The sequence below is a fragment of the Ranitomeya imitator genome, chromosome 3, assembly GCF_032444005.1.
Source record: "Ranitomeya imitator isolate aRanImi1 chromosome 3, aRanImi1.pri, whole genome shotgun sequence".
Classification (NCBI taxonomy): domain Eukaryota; kingdom Metazoa; phylum Chordata; class Amphibia; order Anura; family Dendrobatidae; genus Ranitomeya; species Ranitomeya imitator.
Genome location: NC_091284.1, coordinates 417,799,117 through 417,824,629, shown reverse-complemented (window position 1 = coordinate 417,824,629; position 25,513 = coordinate 417,799,117). Strand labels below are relative to the sequence as shown.

General features: G+C 43.9%; 1 protein-coding gene across 2 annotated transcripts in view; it reads right to left on the bottom strand.

Moving 5' to 3' along the window:
• DHX40 (DEAH-box helicase 40) overlaps positions 1–25,513 on the bottom strand; it is a 215,730-nt gene that overhangs the window by 19,705 nt on the left and 170,512 nt on the right. For both annotated transcript variants that reach the window (XM_069757182.1, XM_069757183.1), the window contains one exon: positions 4,987–5,101. In XM_069757182.1, coding sequence (XP_069613283.1) covers positions 4,987–5,101 — 115 coding nt within the window. The remainder of the gene's footprint in view (positions 1–4,986; positions 5,102–25,513) is intronic.

Genomic DNA, 25,513 nt, shown 5'->3' with positions numbered 1-25,513 from the left:
ATTGATGCATATATATTGTAACAAAAATTAAAGGGAAGCTGTCACCAGGATTTCACCCACCAAACTATTTATATGTACATGTAGCTCTTTCAAAGCCAAGTTCAGCAATATCTTTGCATGGCCAGTCCATTCCTGTGTTACTGAGAAATCATTGGTCAAGCACTAGGAGATATTGGATCCAGCTGGATGAATACGTAGGTGGGCTGCGCTGCTGGAGTAAATAAATTCTTCAGAAATGATGATGAGAATAACTTTTTATTCACAACGCGTTTTGTACCTGCGTCTTTATCAAATAAAAGAAACAAATGTCACAAGTGTTTTTTTCACTTGATAAAGACACCGATACTGCATTGAAACGTGTTGTGAATAAAAAAACCTTATTATCATCATAATTTCTGAAAAATTGATTTACTACAGCAGCGTAGCCCACCTACATGTTCATCCAACTGGATCCAATATCTCCTGGAGGATTTATCCACCAGCCCGGGGCAGCAGCAGCTGTTTTACTTCATGACTACATAGGAGTTGTGTCTATCACAACACCACCAGGTGAGCGTAACCAGCACTCCTCCTATTCTCCCTGCATAGGTACAGTGGGAGAAATAAATATTTGATCCCTTGCTGATTTTGTAAGTTTGCCCTCTGACAAACACATGAACAGTCTATAATATTAGCATTGAGAGATAGAATATCAAAAATAAAATCCAGAAAGTCACATGGCATAAATTATATAAATTTATTTGAACTTTGCAGTGAGAAATAAGTATTTGATCCCCTACCAACCATTGAGGGTATGTGCACACGTCAGGTTTTTTTCCTGACAAAATCCTGAGCATTCTGCCAGAAATCCGCGTCTTTTTTCGCGCGGATTTCTCGCGAAATTTGCGCGTTTTTTGTGCGGATTTTTTGCGTTTTTTTTTTCTCCCCTGAATGTCTTTTTATATGGAATCTGCAAAAAATCCGCAAAAAGAATGAACATGTCCGTTCTTTTTGCGGAATGCGTTTTTTTTGCAGAAAAAAACGCTAACATATGCACAAAAAATGCGGAATGCATTCTAAAAGATAGGATGCATAATGTTAGCGTTTTTTTACCGGATTTATAGCGTTTTTATAGCGAAATTCCGCAAAAAAAAAACGCTAAAAATCCGGACATGTGCACATACCCTAAGAGTTCTGGCTCCTACAAACCACTTAGACGCTCCTAATCAACTCGTTACCTGCAATAAAGACAGCTGTCTTACATAGTCACGTTTATAAAAGACTCCTGTCCACAGACTCAATTAATTAGTCAGAATATAACCGTTACAACCTGGGCAAGACCAAAGAGCTTTATAAGGATGTCAGGGGCAAGATCATAGACCTGCACAAAGCTGAATGGGCTACAAAACCATAACTAAGACGCTGGGTGAGAAGGAAACAACTGTTGGTGCAATAGTAAGAAAGTGGAAGAAATACAAAATGACTGTCAATCGACATCGATCTGAGGCCCCATGCAAAATCTCACCTCGTGGGGAATCCTTGATCATGAGGAAGGTGAAAGATCAGCCTAAACCTACACGGGGGGGAACTTGTTAATGATCTCAAGGCAGCTGGGACCACAGTCACCAAGAAAGCCATTGGTAATGCAATACGCCGTAAAGGTTTAAAATCCTGCAGTGCCCGCAAGGTCCCCCTGCGCAAGAAGGCACATGTGCAGGCACGTCTGAAGTTTGCCAATGAACACCTGGATGATTCTGTGAGTGATTGGGAGAAGGTGTTGTTGTCAGATGAAACAATAATTGAGGTCTTTGGCATTAATTCAACTCGTCGTGTTTGGAGAAAGAAATGCTGCCTATGACCCAAAGAACACCATCCCCACTGTCAAGCATGGAGGTGGAAACATTATGTTTTGGGGGTGTTTCTCTGCTAAGGGCATAAGACTACTTCACAACATCAATGGGAGAATGGATGTAGCCATGTACCGTAAATCCTGAGTGACACCTCCTTCCCTCCGACATTAAAAATGGGTCGTGACTGGGTCTTCCAGAAAGACAATGACCCAAAACATACAGCCAAGGCAACAAAGGAGTGGCTCAAAAAGAAGCATATAAAGGTCATGGAGTGGCCTAGCCAGTCTTCAGACCTTAATGCTATAGAAAACTTATGGAAGGAGTTGAAGCTCCGAGTGGCCAAGCGTCAGCCTCAAAATCTTAATGATTTAGAGATGATCTGCAAAGAGGAGTGGACCAAAATTCCCCCTGACATGTGCGCAAACCTCATCATCAAATACAAACAACGTCTGACTGCTGAGCTTGCCAACAAGGGTTTTGCCACCAAGTATTAAGTGTTGTTTGCCAGAGGAATTTTGCAAATACATATTTCTCACTGCAAAATGCAAATAAATTGATATAATTGTCTTTGTCAGTTGGCAAACTTACAAAATCAGCAAGGGATCAAATACTTATTTCCCCCTCTGTCTCCCACTTCTAGATTTACACGAGCATTAGGAGGCAGTGCTGGGTGGGGTATAGAGCAAGCTGAAGTGACAGTTTACAGGCTGATTTCTCAGTGATGGAGGAAAGGATGGGCCACGTAAACGTATTCCTGGACTTGTCTAAAAGTGCTATATGTGCATATAAATAGTCTGTGGTCTGAAATCATGCTGGCAGAGTTCCTTTCAGAAAACATTAATATGTTTGAATGATGTCTGGGTCATTTTCTATAAATGTTTGTATCACAGACTTTTCATTGATGGCCTATACTAAAAGAGGACCTGTCACCAGGTGAAGAGGCCATTTTTCACTATTTTAATATGCCCTATGATTCCAAAAATAATTAGCCTTTTTTACTTTGTGCTAATTTTGATGGTTGAAACAAGGGGGCGGTGTTCACAGGATTCTGTGGGGGTGTTACTTTATGCTGCTCTGCATTATTGCCCTTTATGCAATGTCACCTTGTAAAGACCTCAAAAATTAGCACTAAATAAAAAAGGCCCATATCCCTGGTGTATTTGAAAACAGCAAACACTGGCCTCTTTTGGCCTAGTGACATATTCTTTTAAAGGAAAAAAACAGCAGTGTCTCATAATTTTCATTCGCTCTCTTTAGTCATCTGTACCGGTTTCTTCTTTTAGGGACCATGACAATAAAATTACCTATTGTTTAAATCACGTTTTATGTTAAATGTATTTTTTAATTTAAAGTTGTTTTTTTTTCATATAACTATATTAAAAAATCTTGTAATTTTCAGATTAGACTCTAAGCTTACTTCCTGTTGGGCACATAGACATTAGCAGCAATGGACTGACTGAGAACCTACTGCTTTATATAGAAGCCTTCTGAGCTTCTAATCTGAACATGCTCTAATTCAGGCAAAGGTCATTGTGATGGGAGGGGCAGGAGGGGAGCTGTAATATCACCTAGGCGGATCCATTGTGAGGTCTTGTATATAGAGGTGTTACCTTTCATTGTAATCCTGTCTGAGATGATAATGCCTGCTGAAAAGTCTTCAGGAAATTAGTCTAGTATAAGACTAAAGGTATCGAAAAAAGCTATGTATCCACCAATCGAAAAAATGTATTATGAAGCAGGGTGTGACTAATATTAAAAGATAACCTTTAATCTATATGCATTAAAAACTGGTATAATTCACCATAAGACAAAAAAAAAAACATAAAACATAAAGGACTCACAGAAAAAGATTCCTCCTCGAAAGGAATCTATCTAGAACTCGTCAAACCCCCGAGGTTACCTAGATAAACCTATCAGTATCAACCTCCAAAGGGGAGATAATATCTCCAAAACAGGAGTATATGACATGTATATGTGGTAAGCTACGTGCAATATATGAGGCAGGAAAAATCTCCCAAAAGGGGGGGTGCACACATGAATTGTTAGCAGACCACAATTAATGTAAATCCTGTTTCTCAGCTCTCTCAGAGACACAGGATATAAAAACAGGAACGATCTCACCTCTGAGCTTCTTAACACGCCAGGGTAGGATCACTCACGTATACAGCATCTCGGAGGGGGGAGCCTGTAAATCCGGTCACACCTGTACCCATCCACGCTGTCTGGAAGATAGTTTTAACCCCAATATTCACGGACACATATTCCCTACGCGTTTCGTAATCTGAATACTCATCAGGGGAAACTCGTGCAGAGTCCCTCCACCGCAGTGGGGGACCTTAAATCCGGGGGTTACCATCCTAAAAGTAAAAAAAAAACAAACACTAGATACTTACCTACCGCTGTCTGTCCTCCAGCGCTGCGCTCTGCACTCCTCCTGTACTGTCTGTGAGCCGGAAAGCAGAGAGGTGACGTCACCGCTCTGCTTTCCGGCTCCCAGACAGTACAGGAGGAGAGCAGAGAAGCAGAGCGCAGCGCTGGAGGACAGACAGCGGTAGGTAAGTATCTAGTGTTTGTTTTTTTTTACTTTTAGGATGGTAACCAGGGTAAACATCGGGTTACTAAGCGCGGCCCTGCGCTTAGTTACCCGATGTTTACCCTGGTTACCAGCATCGTTGGTCGCTGGAAAGCGGTCTGTGTGACAGCTCTCTAGCGACCAAACAGCGACGCTGCAGCGATCCGGATCGTTGTCGGTATCGCTGCAGCGTCGCTCAGTGTGAAGGGGCCTTTAGAAGTAATTTTCCCAAGCACTCCATCACCAAAATATACAGTTCTAGTGTAATTTTTATAGGGGCCAAGTCCCCTACATCACTGTACAGCTAATCTAACATGCAGGGTGATATACTCCCTTTAATGACCAACTGTGATCTGATGCACTCCTTTTAATACAAATTATATGTTAAGAATGTGCTCATAAATGTTTTCTGTTTATTAAAATGCACGTGTCACCAATTTTTAGCTGGTCATCAGTATTAGTTTATTATCGTGTGGACATAACATAGAGGACAACTATAAAATAATCTACTAGAACAAAATCACGTAGAGTAGAATATATTCATTTTACGATTCAATACTGGTGACAGACGCTCTTTAAACTTACCTAGACTTGCACTGTTCAAAAATGAAAAAAAGAGTGGCAAAGTCATTGTTTCCCCCAGCCATTTCAGATATTGTTTTGTGACTTTCTTCAACTTCCTTTTGTTTCTGAGTCACTGCTAAAATAAACAGATGGTGTTTTGTTTTTCTTTTATAATAAGTTACAAGGACTTAATTGCAGAAGGCCAAATAAGAAGATTACAAACGTTGTGGCGCAGCACAAAAACATGGCCTCTAGCAGGCTTTATTGAAGTCTCATTTCCAGTTTGTCACTATTGCTCTGGACACTAGTGGGAAAACAAGTGATGGAAATTATTTTTCCTAAAAAGAATTACTTCGTATTTGTGAATGTATGTACCAACGGTCAGCGTCATAAAAAGAAATCACGAGGCTCCATAACAAAATGCAAATTGGGCCCCCCTCTCTCCCTCCAATAAATTTCTATGCATATATGCATTTACACAAAGACAGAAATAGTGCACCTGCTGAAGCCCCTTAATATTCTCACCTACTACGTTACCCTTTCATGTCCCTCCAACCGTATTATGCCCTCTAAAATGCCCCACCCCAAACATAGTATGATACCACCACTGTGAATTCCTCTACATAATTTGCCCTCACAGTCCCCCAAGCATATTATGATGCTCCAACAGAGTGTCACCCACTGTACCCACGTCAACACAGTATGATGCCCCACTGTGCTCTACAACACAGTATGATGCTCCACAACACAGTATGATGCCCCACTGTGCTCCGCAACACAGTATGATGCTCCACAACACCGTATAATGCCCTACTGTGCTCCGCAACACAGCATGATGCTCCACAACAGTATGATGCCCCACTGTGCTCCGCGACACAGTATGATGCTCCACAACACAGTATGATGCCCCACTGTGCTCCACAACACAGTATGATACCCCACTGTGCTCCACAACACAGTATTATGCCCCATTGTGCTCCACAACACAGTATGATGCTCCACTGTGCTCCGCGACACAGTATGATGCTTCACTGTGCTCCGCGACACAGTATGATGCTCCACTGTGCTCCGCGACACAGTATGATGCCCCACTGTGCTCCCCAACACAGTATGATACCCCACTGTGCTCCACAACACAGTGTGATGCGCCACTGTGCTCCGCGACACAGTATGATGCTCCACTGTGCTCCGCGACACAGTATGATGCTCCACAACACAGTATGATGCCCCACTGTGCTCCGCAACAACAGTATGATGCTCCACGACACAGTATGATGCTCCACAACACAGTATGATACCCCACTGTGCTCCACAACACAGTATGATGCCCCACTATGCTCCACAACACAGTATGATGCCCCACTGTGCTTCACAACACAGTATGATGCTCCACAACAGTATGATGCCCCACTGTGATCTTCAACACAGTATGATGCTCCACAACACAGTATGATGCCCCCCTGTGCTCAGCAACAACAGTATGATGCTCCACAAAGTATGATGCCCCACTGTCGTCCGCGACATAGTATGATGCTCCACAAAACAGTATGATACCCCACTATGCTCCACAACACAGTATGATGCCCCACTGTGCTCCACAACACAGTATGATGCCCCACTGTGCTCCACAACACAGTATGATGCTCCACTGTGCTCCACAACACAGTATGATGCCCCACTGTGCTCCACAACACAGTATGATGCTCCACTGTGCTCCACAACACAGTATGATGCCCCACTGTGCTCCACAACACAGTATGATGCCCCACTGTGCTCCTCAACACAGTATGATGCTCCACAACACAGTATGATGCCCCACTGTGCTCCGCAGCACAGTATGATGCACCAACCACAATAAAGTATGATGCCCCACTGTACATCCCAACACTGCACTGGGATTCCTCCAGCTATAGATGCTATAGTGGCCGCAAGGACTGCCACTATTAGTAGGTCAATGCCAAAGGTATTAAATGTCCATTGTAATAACAAACACAAAGCCAAAATAATTAATAATAATTCTATATATTATTATTATTATTATTTATTGTTATAGCGCCATTTATTCCATGTAGTGCTTTACATGTGAGGAGGGGTATACATAGTAAAAAAAAGTACAATAATCTTGAACAATACAAGTCATAACTGGTACAAGAGGAATGAGGACCCTGCCCGCGAAGGCTCACAATCTACAAGGGATGGGTGAGAATACAGTAGGTGAGGATAGAGCTGGTCATGCAGCAGTTTGGTCAATCGGTGGTTACTGCAGGTTGTAGGCTTGTCTGAAGAGGTGGGTCTTCAGGTTCTTTTTGAAAGTTTCGATGGTAGGAGAGAGTCTGATGTGTTGTGGTAGAGGGTTCCAGAGTAGGGGAGATACGAGAGTGAAATCTTGTATACGATTGTAGGAAGAGGAGATAAGAGGGGAGTAGAGAAGGAGATCTTGTGAGGATCGGAGGTTGCGTGTAGGTAAGTATCGGGAGACGAGGTCACAGATGTATGGAGGAGACACGTTGTGGATGGCTTTGTACATCATGGTTAGGGTTTTGTAGTGGAGTCTCTGGGCAATGAGAAGCCAGTGAAGGGATTGACCGAGGGGAGAGGCAGGGGAATAGCGGGGAGACAGGTGGATTAGTCGGGCAGCAGAGTTTAGAATAGATTGGAGGGGTGCGAGAGTGTTAGAGGGGAGGCCACAGAGCAGGAGGTTGCAGTAGTCAAGGCGAGAGATGATGAGGGCATGGACTAGGGTTTTTGCAGATTCTTGGTTGAGGAATGAACGGATTTGTGAAATATTTTTGAGTTGAAGTCGGCAGGAAGTGGAAAGGGCTTGGATATGTGGTTTGAAGGAGAGATCAGCGTCAAGGATTACCCCGAGGCAGCGAGTTTGTGGGACTGGGGAGAGTGGACAGCCATTTACTGTAATGGATAGGTTCGTTGGGGGGGTCGCATGAGATGGGGGAAAGATGATGAATTCTGTTTTCTCCATGTTAAGTTTCAGAAATCTAGCGGAGAAGAAGGATGAAATAGTGGACAGACATTGAGGGATTCTGGTTAGTAGGGAGGTGATATCTGGTCCAGAGATGTAGATCTGTGTTTCATCAGCATAGAGGTGATACTGAAAGCCATGAGATTCTATGAGCTGTCCCAGGCCAAAGGTGTAAATGGAGAAGAGCAGGGGCCCACAGACTGAACCTTGTGGGACTCCACATATATATATATACAAAACATCAAATTCGGAACATGTTCTTGACAATCTTGCTCTACCATCTTGTTTTTTTCTGTTACATTGTTAACAATTATTATCATATGTACTGGTGTTTTAACTATATTCATAGCCTACAAGAACTGGCAACAAGAAATTAAATACAAATACAATTATTTATGTACGGCCAGAAAAGAACATAAAAAGTATATTGAGCCACAAGTCAAACAGAGCTATGTGAGTGCTTGTTTTTGCATAGCAAGCTGTTGTCTTTGATGGTATCATGTTGGGATAAAAATGACTTTTTGATTAATTTTTTATTTCACTATATTTGAGATGGGATGAACAAAAAGAGCAATTCTAGCATAGTTTTTCATATGTATTCTTTATGGCTTTCACTTTGTGGGTTAAATAATGAATAAGTATTTTAGTATGAGTTGTTACAGACACAGCAATACCAAATATGAACATATTTTATGAGGGGTTTGTTTAAAAAAACAACAAAACACTTTAAGTATTTTTCTTTTACATTGTTTTGCAATTCTAATATTTATTTAAGACTATGAAGAGACTTCAATATGTGATCCTTTAATCACTTAGACAATACACAGTGTGCGCATTGCTCGGCCTCTCACAGCTCTCAACCACTGAGACACACAAAGATGGTAACACCCTTGACCTGGTCTTTGTCCGGCTCTGTTCAATCGCCTACCTAAATAACTCACGGCTTCCTGTCTCTGACCACAACATTCTCTCCTTCACGCTCACAAATCCTCGCTCACCCCAGCATACTCCTACCTACCATACATTCAGAAATCTACAAGCCATTAACCCTCATACACTTTCAGACTCCATACACTCATCACTGTCCCCAATCTCCTCTTTTTCCTGTCCTGATCTGGCTGTACATCACTACAGTGACACTCCCAGATGCACCCTTGACCAAGTAGCGCCCCTCACCCTCAGAAGCTCCAAACACAGAGTAAAACAGCCCTGGCTCACATCGCAAACTCGACTTCTCCAGCGATGCTCTAGGAGTGCTGAACGCTTATGGAGGAAAACTCACACACCAGAACTCACACACCAGAAGATTTCATTCACTTCAAATTTATGCTAAGAACCTATAACTCTGCCCTTCACATCACCAAATAGACCTACTTCACCACCCTGATCTCATCACTGTCCAACAACCCCAAGAAACTTTTTGACACCTTTCATTTCCTCCTCAGGCCAAAAGCACAAGCCCCTATCACAAACATTTGTGCTGATGACCTGGCCTCCCCACTTTATAGAGAAAATAGATAACATCCGTCAGGAAAAACGCTCCAAACCACTAAGTGCTGTGACTCCCATCCCTCCCTGCATTTGCCCTGGCTCACTCGCCACATTTGATCGCATCACAGAAGAAGTCTCCAGGCTCCTCTCCTCTTCTCGTCCGACTACATGCACTACTAACCCCATTCCCTCACATCTCCTCCAGTCTGTCTCTCCTGTCGTCACAACTCACCTAACTACAATTTTTAATCTCTCCCTCTCCTCGGGCATTTTCCCATCCTCCATCAAACACTATCGTTACTCCGTTATTAAAGAAACCAGTCTCGACCCATCCTGCACAAACAACTACAGACCAGTCTCCAATCTCCCCTTCATCTCTAAGCTCTTGGAGCACCTGGTCTACTCCCGCCTTAACCGTTACCACTCCACTCACCCCCTCCTAGACCCTCCACTCACCCCCTCCTAGACCCTTCACAGTCCGGCTTCCGTCCCCTTCATTCAACTAAAACTGGACTCATCAAAGTTACCAATGACCTTCTGACAGCAAAATGTAATGGTGAACACTCTCTGATCATTCTTCTCAACCTTTCTGCAGCTTTTGACACTGTTGACCACCGTCTCCTACTCCCTAGGCTCCAGCCACTAGGCATTAAAGGGAATCTGTCACTCCAAACTTCGCCTATAAGCTGCGGCCACCGGCATCAGGGGCTAATCTACAGCATTCTGTAATGCTGTAGATAAGACCCAGCTGTAAACTGAAAGATAAGAAAAACAAGTTAGATTATACTCACCCTGGGGCGGTCCCGATGCGGTTCGGTCCGATGGGTGTCGCGGTCCGGGTCCAGCGCCTCCCATCTTCATACGATGACGTCCTCTTCTTTTCTTCCTGCTGCGGCTACTGCGCAGACATACTTTATCTGCCCTGTTGAGGACAAAGCAAAGTACTGCAGTGCGCAGGTGCCGGGAAAGGTCAGAGAGGCCCAGAGCCTGCGCACTGCAGTACTTTACACTGCCCTCAACAGGGCAGATAAAGTACGCCTGCGCAGGAGCAGCGGCAGGAAGAGGACGTCACCGTATGAAGATGGGAGGCGCTGGACCCGGATTGTGATGCCCATCGGACCTGATCGCATCGGGATCGCCCCTGGGTGAGTATAATATAACCTGTTTTTCTTCTCTTTCATGTGACATTGGGGATTATCTACAGCATTACAGAATGCTGTAGATAAGCCACTGATGCCGGTCGCCGCAGCTTATAGGCGAATTTTGGGGTGTCCGATTCCCTTTAACCCCTTCATGACCGGGGGATTTTTCGTTTTTCCGTGTTCGTTTTTCGCTCCCCTCCTTCCCAGAGCCATAACTTTTTTATTTTTCCGTCAATTTGGCCATGTGAGGGCTTATTTTTTGCGGGACGAGTTGTACTTTTGAACAACATCATTGGTTTTAGCATGTCGTGTACTAGAAAACGGGGAAAAAATTCCAAGTGCGGTGAAATTGCAAAAAAAAGTGCAATCCCACATTGGTTTTTTGTTTGGCTTTTTTGCTAGGTTCACTAAATGCTAAAAATGACCTGCCATTATGATTCTCCAGGTCAGTACGAGTTCATAGACACCTAACATGACTAGGTTATTTTTTATCTAAGTGGTAAAAAAAAATTCCAAGCTTTGCTAAAAAAAAAAAAATTGCGCCATTTTCCGATACTCGTGGCGTCTCCATTTTTCATGATCTGGGGTCGGTTGAGGGCTTATTTTTTGCGTGACGAGATGACGTTTTTAATGATAGCATTTTGGTGCAGATACGTTCTTTTGATCGCCCGTTATTGCATTTTAATGCAATGTCGCGCCGACCAAAAAAACGTAATTCTGGCGTTTCTAATTTTTTTCCCGCTACGCTGTTTAGCGATCAGGTTAATACTTTTTTTTAATTGATAGATCGGGCGATTCTGAGCGCGGCGATACCAAATATGCGTAGATTTGATATTTTTTTTATTGATTTATTTTGATTGGGGCGAAAGGGGGGTGATTTAAACTTTTATGTTTTTTTATTTTTTTCACATTTTTTTAAACTTTTTTTCTTAACTTTTGCCATGCTTCAGTAGCCTCCATGGGAGGCTAGAAGCAGGCACAGCACGATCGGCTCTGCTACATAGCAGCGATCTGCTGATCGCTGCTATGTAGCAGAAATGGAGGTGTGCTGTGAGCGCCGACCACAGGGTGGCGCTCACAGCCTCCGCTCATCAGTAACCATAGAGGTCTCTGGGACCTCTATGGCTACAATATACAAGCATCGCCGACCCCCGATCATGTGACGGGGGTCGGCGATGACGTCATTTCCGGCCGCCCGGCCGGAAGCGGTAGTTAAATGCCGCTGTCTGCGTTTGACAGCGGCATTTAACTAGTTAATAGGTGCGGGCAGATCGCGATTCTGCCCGCACCTATTGCGGGCACATGTCAGCTGTTCAAAACAACTGACATGTCCCGGCTTTGATGCGGGCTCACCGCAGAGCCCTGCATCAAAGCAGGGGAGCCGGCATCGGACGGTATAGTACGTTCGATGCCGGTAAGGGGTTAAGGACACTGCTCTCCCCTTGTTCTCTTCCTATCTTTCTGACCACTCCTTTAGTGTTTTGTTCGCTGGCTCCACTTCATCTCCTCTTCCTCTCGCGGTCGGGGTACTTCAGGGTTCAGTCCTTGGCCCCCTTCTCTTCTCTCTCTACATGGCCCCAATTGGACAGACCATCAGCAGATTTGGCTTTCAGTACCATCTTTATGCTGATGACACACAACTATACACGTCATCCCCTGACATTACTCCCCGCTGTACTACAGAACGCCAGTGACTGTCCGCAGTCTCCAACATCATGTCAGCCCTCTATCTGAAACTCAACCTCTCCAAAACTGAACTACTTCTGCTCCCGCCATCTACTAACCTCCCTAAATCTGACATTTCCCTCTCCGTGGGTGGCACCATAATAACACCCCGGCAGCAGGCGCGCTGTCTGGGTGTTATGTTTGACTCCGATCTCTCCTTCAACTCCCATATACAATCTCTTGCCCGCTCGTACCGCTTACACCTAAAGAACATCTCTAGAATCCGCCCTTTTCTCACCATGGAAACAACAAAAAACCCTCACAGTCGCCTTCATCCACTCCCGCCTAGACTACTGCAACACTCTATTAATTGGCCTCACTGTTACTCGACTTTCCCCTCTCCAGTCCATACTTAATGCAGCAGCTAGGGTCATCCATCTGGCTAATCGGTACTTGGACACGTCCACTCTTCGCCAGTCGTTACTTTGGCTGCCCATTCATTATAGGATCCAATTCAAAGTACTTGTTCTCACCCACAAAGCTCTCCACACTGCAGCTCCTCCTTACATCTCCTCCCTTATTTCTGTCTATCGGCCTAACCAAACGCTGCGCTCTGCAAGCGACTTTCAACTAACCTCTGCACTACTCTGTACCTTCCACTCCCGACTCCAAGACTTCTGAAGCGCTGCGCCAATCCTCTGGAATGCTCTACCCCAAGAAATTAGGACCGTCTACAATTTTCATAGTTTTAGGCGCTCCCTCAAAACACATTTGTTCAGAGCGGCCTATCACGTTCACTAATCAAAGTCATTTTATGTGGAAGTATGCATGTGTAGCCCATTCACTATCCCCATCTATTCCCCACTCCCTCAAGATGGCTGGACCATCACTGTAAATACACACCTGTACTTTGTATCTCCCCCACCTCATTGTAGATTGTAAGCTCTCACGGGCAGGGTTGTCTAATTTTGCTTTAATTATTGTATTGTTGACGTTACTTATGACTTGTATTTTGAAACTGTTAAACTGTGATACCGGCAGCAGGGCGCGGGAGCGCCGCTTAATACCACTATACACCAGCATCCACCCAAGGGCTGATATTGCGTTATTACACGCACCACTATCTGGCATTCCAGTGTGTAGCTTCGTCCACAAGGACCTTCTCCTCCCCTACTATAAACATAGTAAAGCGATTATATGATTAAGGCCCTGGTTGGGCCGAAACGTCATAGTTACTTCTGGTCGCTTTCCTTGTACTATAATTATACTTGTTAATAAACTTTCCATCACCTTGCAAATATACACATAGAGTGTGCGGTGTACTATATTTTATCATATACGTAGGGCTTGCACAGCCCACTATACCAGCACCTCGCTCCCCCATTAAACCGAGTGCGCGCCAATTTTTGTTTATACTCTTTATAAACTGTAAAGCGCTACGGAATATGTTGGCGCTATATAAATAAAGATTATTATTATTATTGCTAATGCATCGGTAGGCTAACACAGAAAGGGGTTAAACTGCTGGGATGAAAGCAAGCTGCTCTATTCCCAGCACAGGCAACAGGAGCTTATTGTGTATATTACAGGTTACTCCCACTGGGGATGGCCTGGGCACAACCCCGGTGCCCACCGCTGTGCACCATTCCTGGAATTATACAACCCCTGGCAAAAAATTATGGAATCACCGGCCTTGGAGGATGTTTATAATGTTGTTTAATTTTGTAGAAAAAAAGCAGAGCACAGACATGTCACAAAACTAAAGTCATTTCAAATGGCAACTTTCTGGCTTTAAGAAACACTAAAAAAAATCAAGAACAAAAATTGTGGTAGTCAGTAATGGTTACTTTTTTTAACCACCATAGGGGAAACATTATGAAATCACTCAATTCTGAGGAAATCATGAAAAACAAACAAACAAACAAAAAATAAACACCCCAAAACATCACTAGTATTTTGTTGCACCACCTCTGGCTTTTATTACAGCTTGCAGTCTCTGAGGCATGGACTTAATGAGTGTCAAACAGTACTCTTCATCAATCTGGCTCCAACTTTCCCTGATTACTGTTGCCAGATCAGCTTTGCAGGTTAGAGCTTTGTCATGGACCATTTTCTTCAACTTCCACCAAAGATTTTCAATTGGATTGAGATCCGGACTATTTGCAGGCCATGCCATTGACCTTATGTGTCTTTTTTCAAGGAATGTTTTCACAATTTTTGCTCTATGGCAGGATGCATTATCATCTTGAAAAATGATTTCATCATCCCCAAACATCCTTTCAATTGAAGGGATAAGAAAAGTGTCCAAAATATCACATAAACTTGTGCATTTATTGAAGATGTAATGACAGCCATCTCCCCAGTGCCTTTACCTGACATGCAGCCTCATATCATCAATGACTGAGGAAATTTGCATGTTCTCTTCAGGCAGTCATCTTTATAAATCTCATTGGAGCGGCACCAAACAAAAGTTCCAGCATCATCACCTTGCCCAATGCAGATTCGTGATTCATCACTGAATATGACTTTCATCCAGTCATCCACAGTCCACGATTGCTTTTCCTTAGCCCATTGTAACCTTGTTTTTTTTCTGTTTAAATGTTAATGATGGCTTTCGTTTAGCTTTTCTGTATGTAAATCCCATTTCCTTTAGGCGGTTTCTTACAGTTCGGTCACAGACGTTGACTGCAGTTTCCACCCATTCGGTCCTCATTTGTTTTGCTGTGCATTTCCTGTTTTGGAGACAAATTGCTTGAAGTTTCCGGTCTTGACACTTTGATGTCTTCCTTGGTCTACCAGTATGTTTGCCTTTAACAACATTTCCATGTTTGTATTTGGTCCAGATTTTAGACACAGCTGACTGTGAAAAACCAACATCTTTTGCAACATTGCGTGATGATTTACCCTCTTAAGAGATTGATAATCCTCTCCTATGTTTCAATTGACATCTCTCGTGTTGGAGCCATGATTCATGTCAGTCCACTTGGTGCAACAGCTCTCCAAGGTGTGATCCCTCCTTTTTAGATGCAGACTAGCGAGCAGATCAAATTTGATGCAGGTGTTATTTTTGGGTATGAAAATTTACAGGGTGATTCCATAATTTTTTCCTCAGAATTGAGCGATTCTGTAATTTCTCCACTATGCTTGGTTAAAAAAAGTACCGTAACCATTACTGACTACCACATTTTTTGTTCTTGATTTCCTTTAGTGTTTCTTAAAGGCAGAAAGTTGCCATCTGAAATTACTTTAGTTTTGTGCCATGTCTGTGGTCTGCTTTTTTTCTACATAATTAATCAACTGAATGAACATTCTCCAAGGCCGGTGATTCCATAATTTTTGCCAGGGGTTGTAGTACATCCTGATGTGGGAACCTCCATTTTTTACAGTAAGAATACCAGAATTATAAGGTTTTCTAGGCCTTAAACAAGGACTTAACTTTTGGGAAAGATCAATGTTTGGCTGGTAGAAGTACAATGAGTGGAATTGTTTACGCAGGTTTAGTTCTGTTCAAGAGTGCGGCTGTGTCTAGTGTTGCTGATTAGTCTCATTTACTAGAAAATAACAGAGCTAAGTAATGGCAGCCTGTGCAGACACGCAGAAATATAGAGTTCGGTTAGCTCCAGCGGTGTAATGGACAATAAATAACGCAATGGTGTGCATGCTCAATGTGGTGGTTGAACAGTCAAGTACAGCGTTCAGCTTTTCCAAGCCATGCCATAGATAGGAATGGACCCAGGTTGAGTATGTGCATTTCCACTCAATTGAAGATGGGGCTGCAGAGCCACAATCACTGGGTGTCTCAGCAATTGAAAACTCAGCGAACAGCTAGTTATCCCCATCCTTTGGATAGGGAATAACGTGTGATTCTGGGAACAACCCATTCAGGGTATGTGCACACGTCAGGATTTCTTGCAGAAATTTCCTGAAGAAAACCGGAAATTTTCTGCAAGAAATCCGCATTTTTTTTTTTGCGTTTTTTTGCGGTTTTCTTAGCATTTTGCAAGCGCAATTAGCTTGCAGAATGCTAAAGTTTTCCAAGCGATCTGTAGCATCGCTTGGAAAACTGACTGACAGGTTGGTCACACTTGTCAAACATGGTGTTTGACAAGTGTGACCAACTTTTTACTATAGATGCTGCCTAAGCAGCATCAATAGTAAAGGATATCATGTTAAAAATAATAAAAAAAAATAAAAAAAATGGTTATACTCACCCTCTGCAGACAGCCGATGTCCTCAGCGGCGTCCGTTCCTATAGATGGTGCGCGCAGGACCTTCGATGATGTCGTGGTCACGTGAGCGGTCACATGAGCGGTCGCGCGACCAATCACAGGACCGCGACGTCATCGCAGGTCCTTCACACAGAGCATCTATAGGAATGGAACCGTCAGCGTGCACCGCTGAGAGGCGGGAAGACATCGAGGGTGAGTATATCACAATTTATTTTTTTTTAACAATTATATGGTGCCCAATCCGTGGAGGAAAGTCTCCTTTCCTCCACCCTGGGTACCAACCGCACATAATCTGCTTACTTCCCGCATGGTGTGCACAGCCCAATGCGGAAAGTAAGCAGATCAATGCATTCCTAGGTGTGCGGAGTCACCGCAATTCCGCAAATTTAATGAACATGTTGCTTTTTTTCCGCAATGCGATTTTTTTCGCGGAAAAAAAATGCAACATTTGCACAAAAAATGCGGAATACATTGTAAATAATAGGAGGCATATGTAAGCGTTTTTTCGCATTTTTATCACGTTTTTATAGCGAAAAAACGCGAAAAAAACGTGAAAAATACTGTACGTGTGCACATGGCCTAAATGTAATTTAAAGAGTCCATCAAAAATTTGACATATGCCTGTAGTTCTGTATGTGTATGCCGTTAGGTTTACTTCCCCTAATGCAGTGGGGTAACAAAACTCAAGTCATCACTTCCTATACCTGTTTCTGAATAATAAAGAAGTGATCCACCTTACTTATATTCTCCAATTTTACTCACTAGTTTTAAGACTTAAGACTCAGCAGTGACTCACTGCAGAGTATATTCCTGTTAAATCTTCTGTAAGACAAACTCCCTTTTAACAATACAGGTCTACATAAAAAGTGTAATACATTTGTAACTACTTTCCTTTTCTTACTGATTTGGAGGTGGTTTTCTTATACACAATTTACACCCACATTTCTGCTAGACTCAGAATTCAGTTTTTGTGCACTTCACAAACAATAAGTAGCTGTAATCATGCAATTGTCATCCGAAGCACACAATTTTTTAAAATCTGCAACTTACCACTGTAGCTAATAGAAAACAAAACACTTCAAAATTAATAAGCTTGCAAAAATAGTAAAGGCTTATATTTACATAGTGTTTTACCCTACGCTCAATGGCTAGGTCAGGGTTTACATCCGAATCCCCGCAAAACAGGATTCATGCGTATGTGCTGACGGGGCTACTGATTAGAATGATGTGTGCTGTGCATCGTTTTTGGCTGTATACGCCTCAATTAGGCGTATACGTTTTGCAGGGCCTTGGATGTAATCCCTGATGGAGCCACAAAATGTTAGGGTAAAACAAAATATCAACCTAGCCTACTGCTTTTTGCAAAAGTTGAGCTTTCCTTCAACCCTTTCCTGCAAAAGTATGTATGATTAACCAGGGGTGGATTAAGGGTAGCCAGGGCCCCGGGCTGTTCACACACTGTGGGCCCCCCCGGTCATGTGACGGGGGTCATGTGACGGGGGGTCATGTGACGGGGGGTCATGTGGCGGGGGTCATGTGGCAGGGGTCATGTGGCGGGGGTCATGTGACGGGGGTCATGATATACCCGAACCAGATTATTCCAGAAAAATGGCCGGGCCCTATTCTACTGTAACCTATTCAATATTTGTTAAAATCTGCAATACAATTTAGGTATATCTTGACCAATAATATCACATACAAGGAACAAATACAACCGCACCGTGACCAGACCACAAATTACAACCACAGTGATCGAATAATATCACATACAAGGAACAAATACCACCGCACCATGTCAAGACCACATATTACCACTTGGTGACCAAATAGCACATACAAGGGACAAATACCACAACACCATTTCCAGACCACATATTACCACCACATAGTGACTGAATACTACAATACTGATCAGTAATAAAAACAAAACAAAAAACAAACACAATACTATCACCATAAGTGCCAGTATTCACAGGAGATCTGTACTTAGTATGCAGTGTCTGTGTAGAGGTAATACAGAGATCACTGGTGACATTGTACACAGGTTCTCTGTATATAGTATACAGTGTATAGTGTCAGTGTATAGGTAACACTGACTCACCAGTGACGTCTCTAGGTGAAGTCCTTCATCTTTCATCCAGCACAGACGCCATCATTTCTTCCAGCCAGGACTCGTTTCTGCAGGAAATAACACAGTTATCTCGAGCTCCGCTTGCAGAACACATTACTTAATTTTTCACAACTTCTACATTACACCACATGAAGAGAAAAAGGCGATATAGTGTCACTCTGCACAGTAACAGGACCGCCCCCCCAATTAAAACAGTATACTCAAAAAATAAAATAAATACATCACTGCAGTAATAATATCCCTTAATTAGCCCCTATGGTAATACTATTCCCCACCCCATGTATCTCATTCCTCGCTCCAGCCATATGTTCTCCCATCCTGCACTCATGAGTATCCATCCTGCCCCATATGATCTCCCCATCCTGCCCCGTCTGTCTCCATCGTATCCATCCTGCCCCATGATCCAATCCTGCCCCATGTCTCCAATCATGCCCCGTGTCTACATTCTGTCCATGCCTCCAGTCCTGCCCCCAGTGTGTCCAGCAATCTGCCCCAGTGTGTCCAGCAATCTGCCCCACTGTCTCCAGCAATCTGCCCCACTGTCTCCAGCAATCTGCCCCACTGTCTCCAGCAATCTGCCCCCAGTGTGTCCTCCAATCTGCCCCAGTGTCTCCAGCATTTCCCCCCAGTGTGTCCTCCAGCATTGTCCCCCAGTGTGTCCTCCAGCAATCTGCCCCACTGTCTCCAGCATCGCCCCCCAGTGTGTCCTCCAGCAATCTGCCCACAGTCTCCAGCATTGCCCCAGTCTCCAGCATTGCCCCACTGTCTCCAGCATTGCCCCACTGTCTCCAGCATTGCCCCACTGTCCCCAGCATTGCCCCACTGTCCCCAGCATTGCCCCACTGTCTCCAGCAATCTGCCCCCAGTGTGTCCTCCAATCTGCCCCAGTGTCTCCAGCATTGCCCCCCAGTGTGTCCTCCAGCAATCTGCCCACAGTCTCCAGCATTGCCCCACTGTCTCCAGCATTGCCCCACTGTCTCCAGCATTGCCCCACTGTCTCCAGCATTGCCCCACTGTCTCCAGCATTGCCCCACTGTCTCCAGCATTGCCCCACTGTCCCCAGCATTGCCCCACTGTCTCCAGCATTGCCCCACTGTCTCCAGCAATCTGCCCCCAGTGTGTCCTCCAATCTGCCCCAGTGTCTCCAGCATTGCCCCCCAGTGTGTCCTCCAGCAATCTGCCCCACTGTCTCTAGCATTGCCCCCCAGTGTGTCCTCCAGCAATCTGCCCCAGTGTGTCCTCCAGCATTGCCCCCCAGCAATCTGCCCCACTGTCTCCAGCATTGCCCCCCAGTGTGTCCTCCAGCAATCTGCCCCAGTGTGTCCTCCAGCATTGCCCTCAGTGTGTCCTCCAACCTGCCCCAGTGTGTCCAGCATTGCCCCCAGTGTGTCCTCCAGCATTGCCCCCCAGTGTGTCCTCCAGCATTGCCCCCCAGTGTGTCCTCCAACCTGCCCCAGTGTCTCCAGCATTGCCCCCCAGTGTGTCCTCCAACCTGCCCCAGTGTCTCCAGCATTGCCCCCAGTGTGTCCACAGTCCACCGTTTAACTGATCAAAAAAAAAAAACAGTCTCCTCACCTGTCCGCGCTCCAGGCGGCGAGCTCCCTTCTGCAGCGCACACTCGCCGGCGACTGACAATGACGTCAGACGCCGGCGACGTGTGCGCGCGGCCGACTTCAGCCGCCAGCCTCCAATTGGCTGGCGGCTGTTGTTGTCAACTATTGACGTGTGGGCGCGCACCCGCACATCAATAGGAAACCGCCGCAGCGCTGCAAGGGGCCCGGTGAGCAAATGAGAAGGGGCCCGATGCGGGCCCCCTCTCTCTGCCCACCGGGTCCGGGGGCACAAACGCCGCCCGGCGGCGGGCAGTCAGACTCACAGATGATTATCAGAGGGTTAATCTGCGGTAGCCCAGAGCCCCCCCAGACCACTGGGCCCTGGGCTACCGCCCATATTGACCCTCTGATAATCCGCCCCTGTGATTAACCCCTTCACCCTCAAGCTTGTTTTCACCTCCCTGACCAGGCTAAATTTTACAATTCTGACCAATGTCACTTTATGTGGCAATCTGGTACACTTCAACATGTTCCAACGATTTTGAGATTGTTTTTTAGTGGCACATTGTAATTTATGTTAGTGGTAAACATAGGCTGATTTTTTACGTTTATTTGTGAAAATATCAAAATTTTGGTAAAAATTTAGAAAATTTTGCAAGTTTCAATCTTTCAATTTATATGCCCTTAAATCAGATATATTACACAAAATAGTTAATAAATAAAATTTACCACATGTTTACTTTACAACAGCATCATTTATTTATTTTTTTTTTTTTAGGAAGTTAGAAAGGTTAAAGGTTTATCAGCCATTTCTCAATTTTCCAACAAAATTTACAAAACCAAAGTGACCGACGCATCATAGGTCACACTCTGTCATGTCTCACAAGCGATGATGTCAGTGACTCAATAAAGTTATCACTCATGAAACATGACCAGGAGTGACCTATGAAGCATTCCCAGAATGATGCTCCGTAGGTTTTAATACTGAATTGATGGACATCGTGGGAGCACCATCAACTACGTCGGAGCTGCAGAGATTCTTTGTTAATAATAAATTGGGAACGAGGGAGTATTTCTTCAAAGCTGACATCAACCCATAAACCATTACCCCGTTTGCCACTGGACCAAGGCAATTGGGAAGAGCTGGGCCAAGTGACAGAATTGGCGCATCTCATGTGATGCACCAATTCTGGGGCAAATGGGGCTTGTATTTTTAGGCTGTGATGGGTCCAATATCCAGGGATATTCCCAGGCTGATAATATGAGCCCACAGCTGTCTGCTTCACCTTGGCTGATAATTGAAATAGAGGGGACCCCACGCCATTTTTCAAAAAATTGTTTATATATTTAATTTGGTTTAATAAGACTAAAAACACCCTTTAGTGCCACATGAAAGGCATTAAAGGGTGCTAGTTTATTATATGTAGGGGGCTTGTGACCTTAAATATCTACAGGACATCTATCTATTCTATCAATCCATCCATATATCTATTCTATTCTGATGGTTCGGGCTGTGATTTTACTGTACTTGACTGATGAAATGTTGTGTTTCATTTGAGATGTGTGCGTAAAAATCGATTTTTTTTTCTCACACTCATTAACTTACATTGACGAATGCGATCCGATTCATGCATGCTGTGATTTTTTTTTCCTCAGTCCAGTTTGAGCTGAGAGAAAGATCCAGATGAGCACAGAATAATTTAATATCATTGGTCAGAGTGCAATGCGTTGTTTTCTCATATTAAACTCCTCCTTATTATATGCGAGTGCTAGTGTGAGCGAGCCCTTAAAGTGTCTTTGAGGGGCCTATAAGACAGAAAATACACAAAATTGACTCCATTTTAAAGGGAACCTGTCACCTGAATTTGGCGGGAACAGTTTTTGGTCATATGGGCGGAGTTTTCAGGTCTTTGATTCACCCTTTCCTTACCCGCTGGCTGCATGCTGGCCGCAATATTGGATTGAAGTTCATTCTATATCCTCCGTAGTACACACCTGCGCAATCTTGCCTTGTGCAGGCATGTACTACAGAGGACATAGAATGAACTTCAATCCAATATTGCGGCCAGCATGCAGCCAGCGGGTAAGGAAAGGGTGAATCAAACACCCGAAAACTCCGCCCATATGACCAAAAACTGGTCCTGCCAAATTCAGGTGACAGGTTCCCTTTAAGAACTGCACCCCTCAAATTGCTCAAAACCAAAGTCAAGAAGTTTATTAATCCTTCAGGTGCTACTCAAGAAATAAAACTACTTGGAAGAAAAAAAAATAAAATGTTACTTTTTCCACAAAAATGTTGCTTTAGCCCCAAATTTTGCATTTTAACAAGGGTAACAAGAGAGAATGGACCATACAATTTGCTGAGCAATTTCTCCTGAGTACTCAGATACCCTATATGTGGCAGAAAACTACTGTTTAGGCACATGGCAGGGCTTGGAAGGGAAGAAGCAATTTGACGTCACTATTGAGCAGAAATCACATCCCACAGAAGAAGAGTAGGCGAAATAGCGTAGGGGTTTGGGGAGGTGCGGCTATACACAAGCTTCCCTTTGGCTGACGGTTTCCTCAACCATTCAATTGATGTACCTATTTTCTATGCCCTGATTTTATTAACATTATGTCATGCCGATACTTATACTACTTTAGCTATAATTTACTATATCATTGGTAGTTCTTTCATTACTTTGCAGTTGGCTCTGTTTATGTATTGGCTACTTATACCTGTGGGGAGAATGCCTGTATGGTCTGTACAGATTAATATAAATAATGTAGTCACTCTTCAATATCAGCACTTTGCACTTTAGTAATCTGTGCAGTAGCGTAGTTACGGGGGGGCAGAGGGGGCGGTTGCCCAGGGCCCCGCGCTGAGGGGGCATACCTGGAGCTACGCTACTGTAACTGTATCGACGTGCACATTGCGCCAATACAGTTACATTCTGCGGCAGAGCAGGGAGAATTGATCTCCCTGCACTGCCGCCCGGATGCTATGGGGCTTCTGAGCAGGCGGGGGCCCTGTGCCGCCTGTCATCGCAGGGTCAGCTGTATCGGCTGGATGCAGATACAGTTGACCGCAGTGATGACAGAGGGAGCGTAACGCTCCCTCTCCCATCATTCCCGTTACCGTCTGCCGTCACAGACGCCGACACTGACAGCGATGACGTCACCACTCGGTGCCTGCAGTCGGAGATGAGCGGGAGCAGAGCAGGAACCAGGAGGAAGAGAGGTGAGTATTTAGTTTATGGGGCTACATTACACTACAGAGGGTGGTTATGGGTGTACATTATACTACAGAGGGTGGCTATAGGGGTGCATTATACTACAGAGAATGGCTATGGGGGTGCATTATACTACAGAGGGTGGCTATGGGGGTGCATTATACTACAGAGGGAGGCTATGGGGGTGCATTACATTATAAAGGATGCCTATGGGGGTACATTATACTACAGAGGGTGGCTATGGGGGTGCATTACACTACAGAGGCTGCCTATGGGGTGCATTATACTACAGAGGGTGGCTATGGGGCTGCATTATGGAAAAGGTGTGAAAAGTGAGTGATTCCATCAGAAAGAACATTAGCTGTAAGTCACCATCAATGTGCTGTGATCTCTTATATGTTCTGTAGGACTGGTATCTACCACTGACTATGGCGGTAATATCTATATTGGTCTTTATATAGAGATTATTTTCAGCAACAGCGCGGTCATCTGCTGAGGTTCTACTCCACTATTAGGGTGCGTCATCGTGTTGTAATCCAGGTTACCAGGTTTGGGGCCCACTCAGCAGTTTCGCTCCACCTGAACCAAAACCCTAGCTACGCCTGTGAATCTATGTATATGTGGTGTTCTATATTTAAGGACCACATATCCTGGAATTACTGATTCATATCATGCTACATTTTGCATTGGACTCATTACACATAGGGCTCCCACCTTTGAGTATATCCAGGCATATAAGGCTGCAAAGCTAAAGCGCACCTCCCCCTCAGGAGGTTATCCTCACCCTGTTGCTTGTTGTTTTTGGTTTTCTGTTACTGATATTATCTTGTTTTATGTATACCTTAACCCCTTAATGACCACCGATACGCCTTTTAACGGTGGTAGTTAAGGGTACTTACTACTCAGCGCCGCTTCCAGACCCCCCCCCACACGTCGGAAAATCTCCAGGGAACCCGGAGAACATGATTTGCGTCGGTTTTTACCATCCCCTGTAACGTGATCACCATTATTCACCGAATGATGGCGATCACAAAAAAAAGTCTGATTTCCTATTCATTTTTCTCTCCTCTGATATGATCTAGTATACCAGAAGAGAGATAAATGGGGTCCCCCCAAGCCCCCTTCGGTACGTCTGCCATCCATAAATCCTTCTGCTCTGTCCCCCGGACCTCCACGTCATCTTCACCACTGATTCCAGCCAATTTTTGGGTCACAAAGTCAAAAGGTGATCGCTCACTTTTGAGAACTGCCATGCGCCCAAACAGTGAATTTCCTCCACATATGGGGTATTGGTGTACTCAGTAAAAATTGCACAACAAATTTTGTGGTCCATTTTCTCTTTTTACCCTTGTGAAAATAAGTCTAAAGTAATTTTTTGTGAAAAAAGTTAAATGTTAATTTTTTTCTTCCACATTGCTTTAGTTCTCGTAAAGCACCTGAAGGGTTATTTTACTTCTTAAATGTGGTTTTAAGCACCTTGAGGGGTGCAGTTTTTAAAATGGTGTCACTTTTGGGTATTTTCTGTCATATACACTCCGCAAAGTCTCATCAAATGTGAAGTGGGCTCTAACAAAAATGGTTTTGTAAATTTTGTTAGAAAAATCAGAAATCGCTGGTCAACGTTTAACCCTTATAACTTCCTAACAAAAAAAATTGTTTCCAAAATTGTGCTGATGTAAAAATAGACATGTTGGAAATGTTATTTATTATCTGTTTTGTGTGATATGACTCTCTGATTTAAAGGCACAAAAATTGAAAATGTGAAACTTGCAAAATATTCAACATTTTTACCAAATTTCATTTTTCTTTCAGAAATAAACGCAAGTCTTATTAATGAAATTTTACCACTAACATGAAGCACAAAAATAATCTCAATCAGTGGGATATGCTGAAATGTTACAGAGCTAACACTTCATGAAGTGACAGTGGTCAGAATTATAAAAATTGGCTTGGTCTTTAAGGTAAAAATCGTCTCTGTCACTAAGGGGTTAAATAAAATTTACTGTCATTTTAATCTAGCTAGAGTCTCTTCTGATTGCTTGTAGCAATAGTTCAAGCTGCTAGCAATAGTGTACGAATCTAACTTGACTTGAATTGGCTAGCGCACTATATGTTGATTTTGAGATATAGTGATTAGTCATG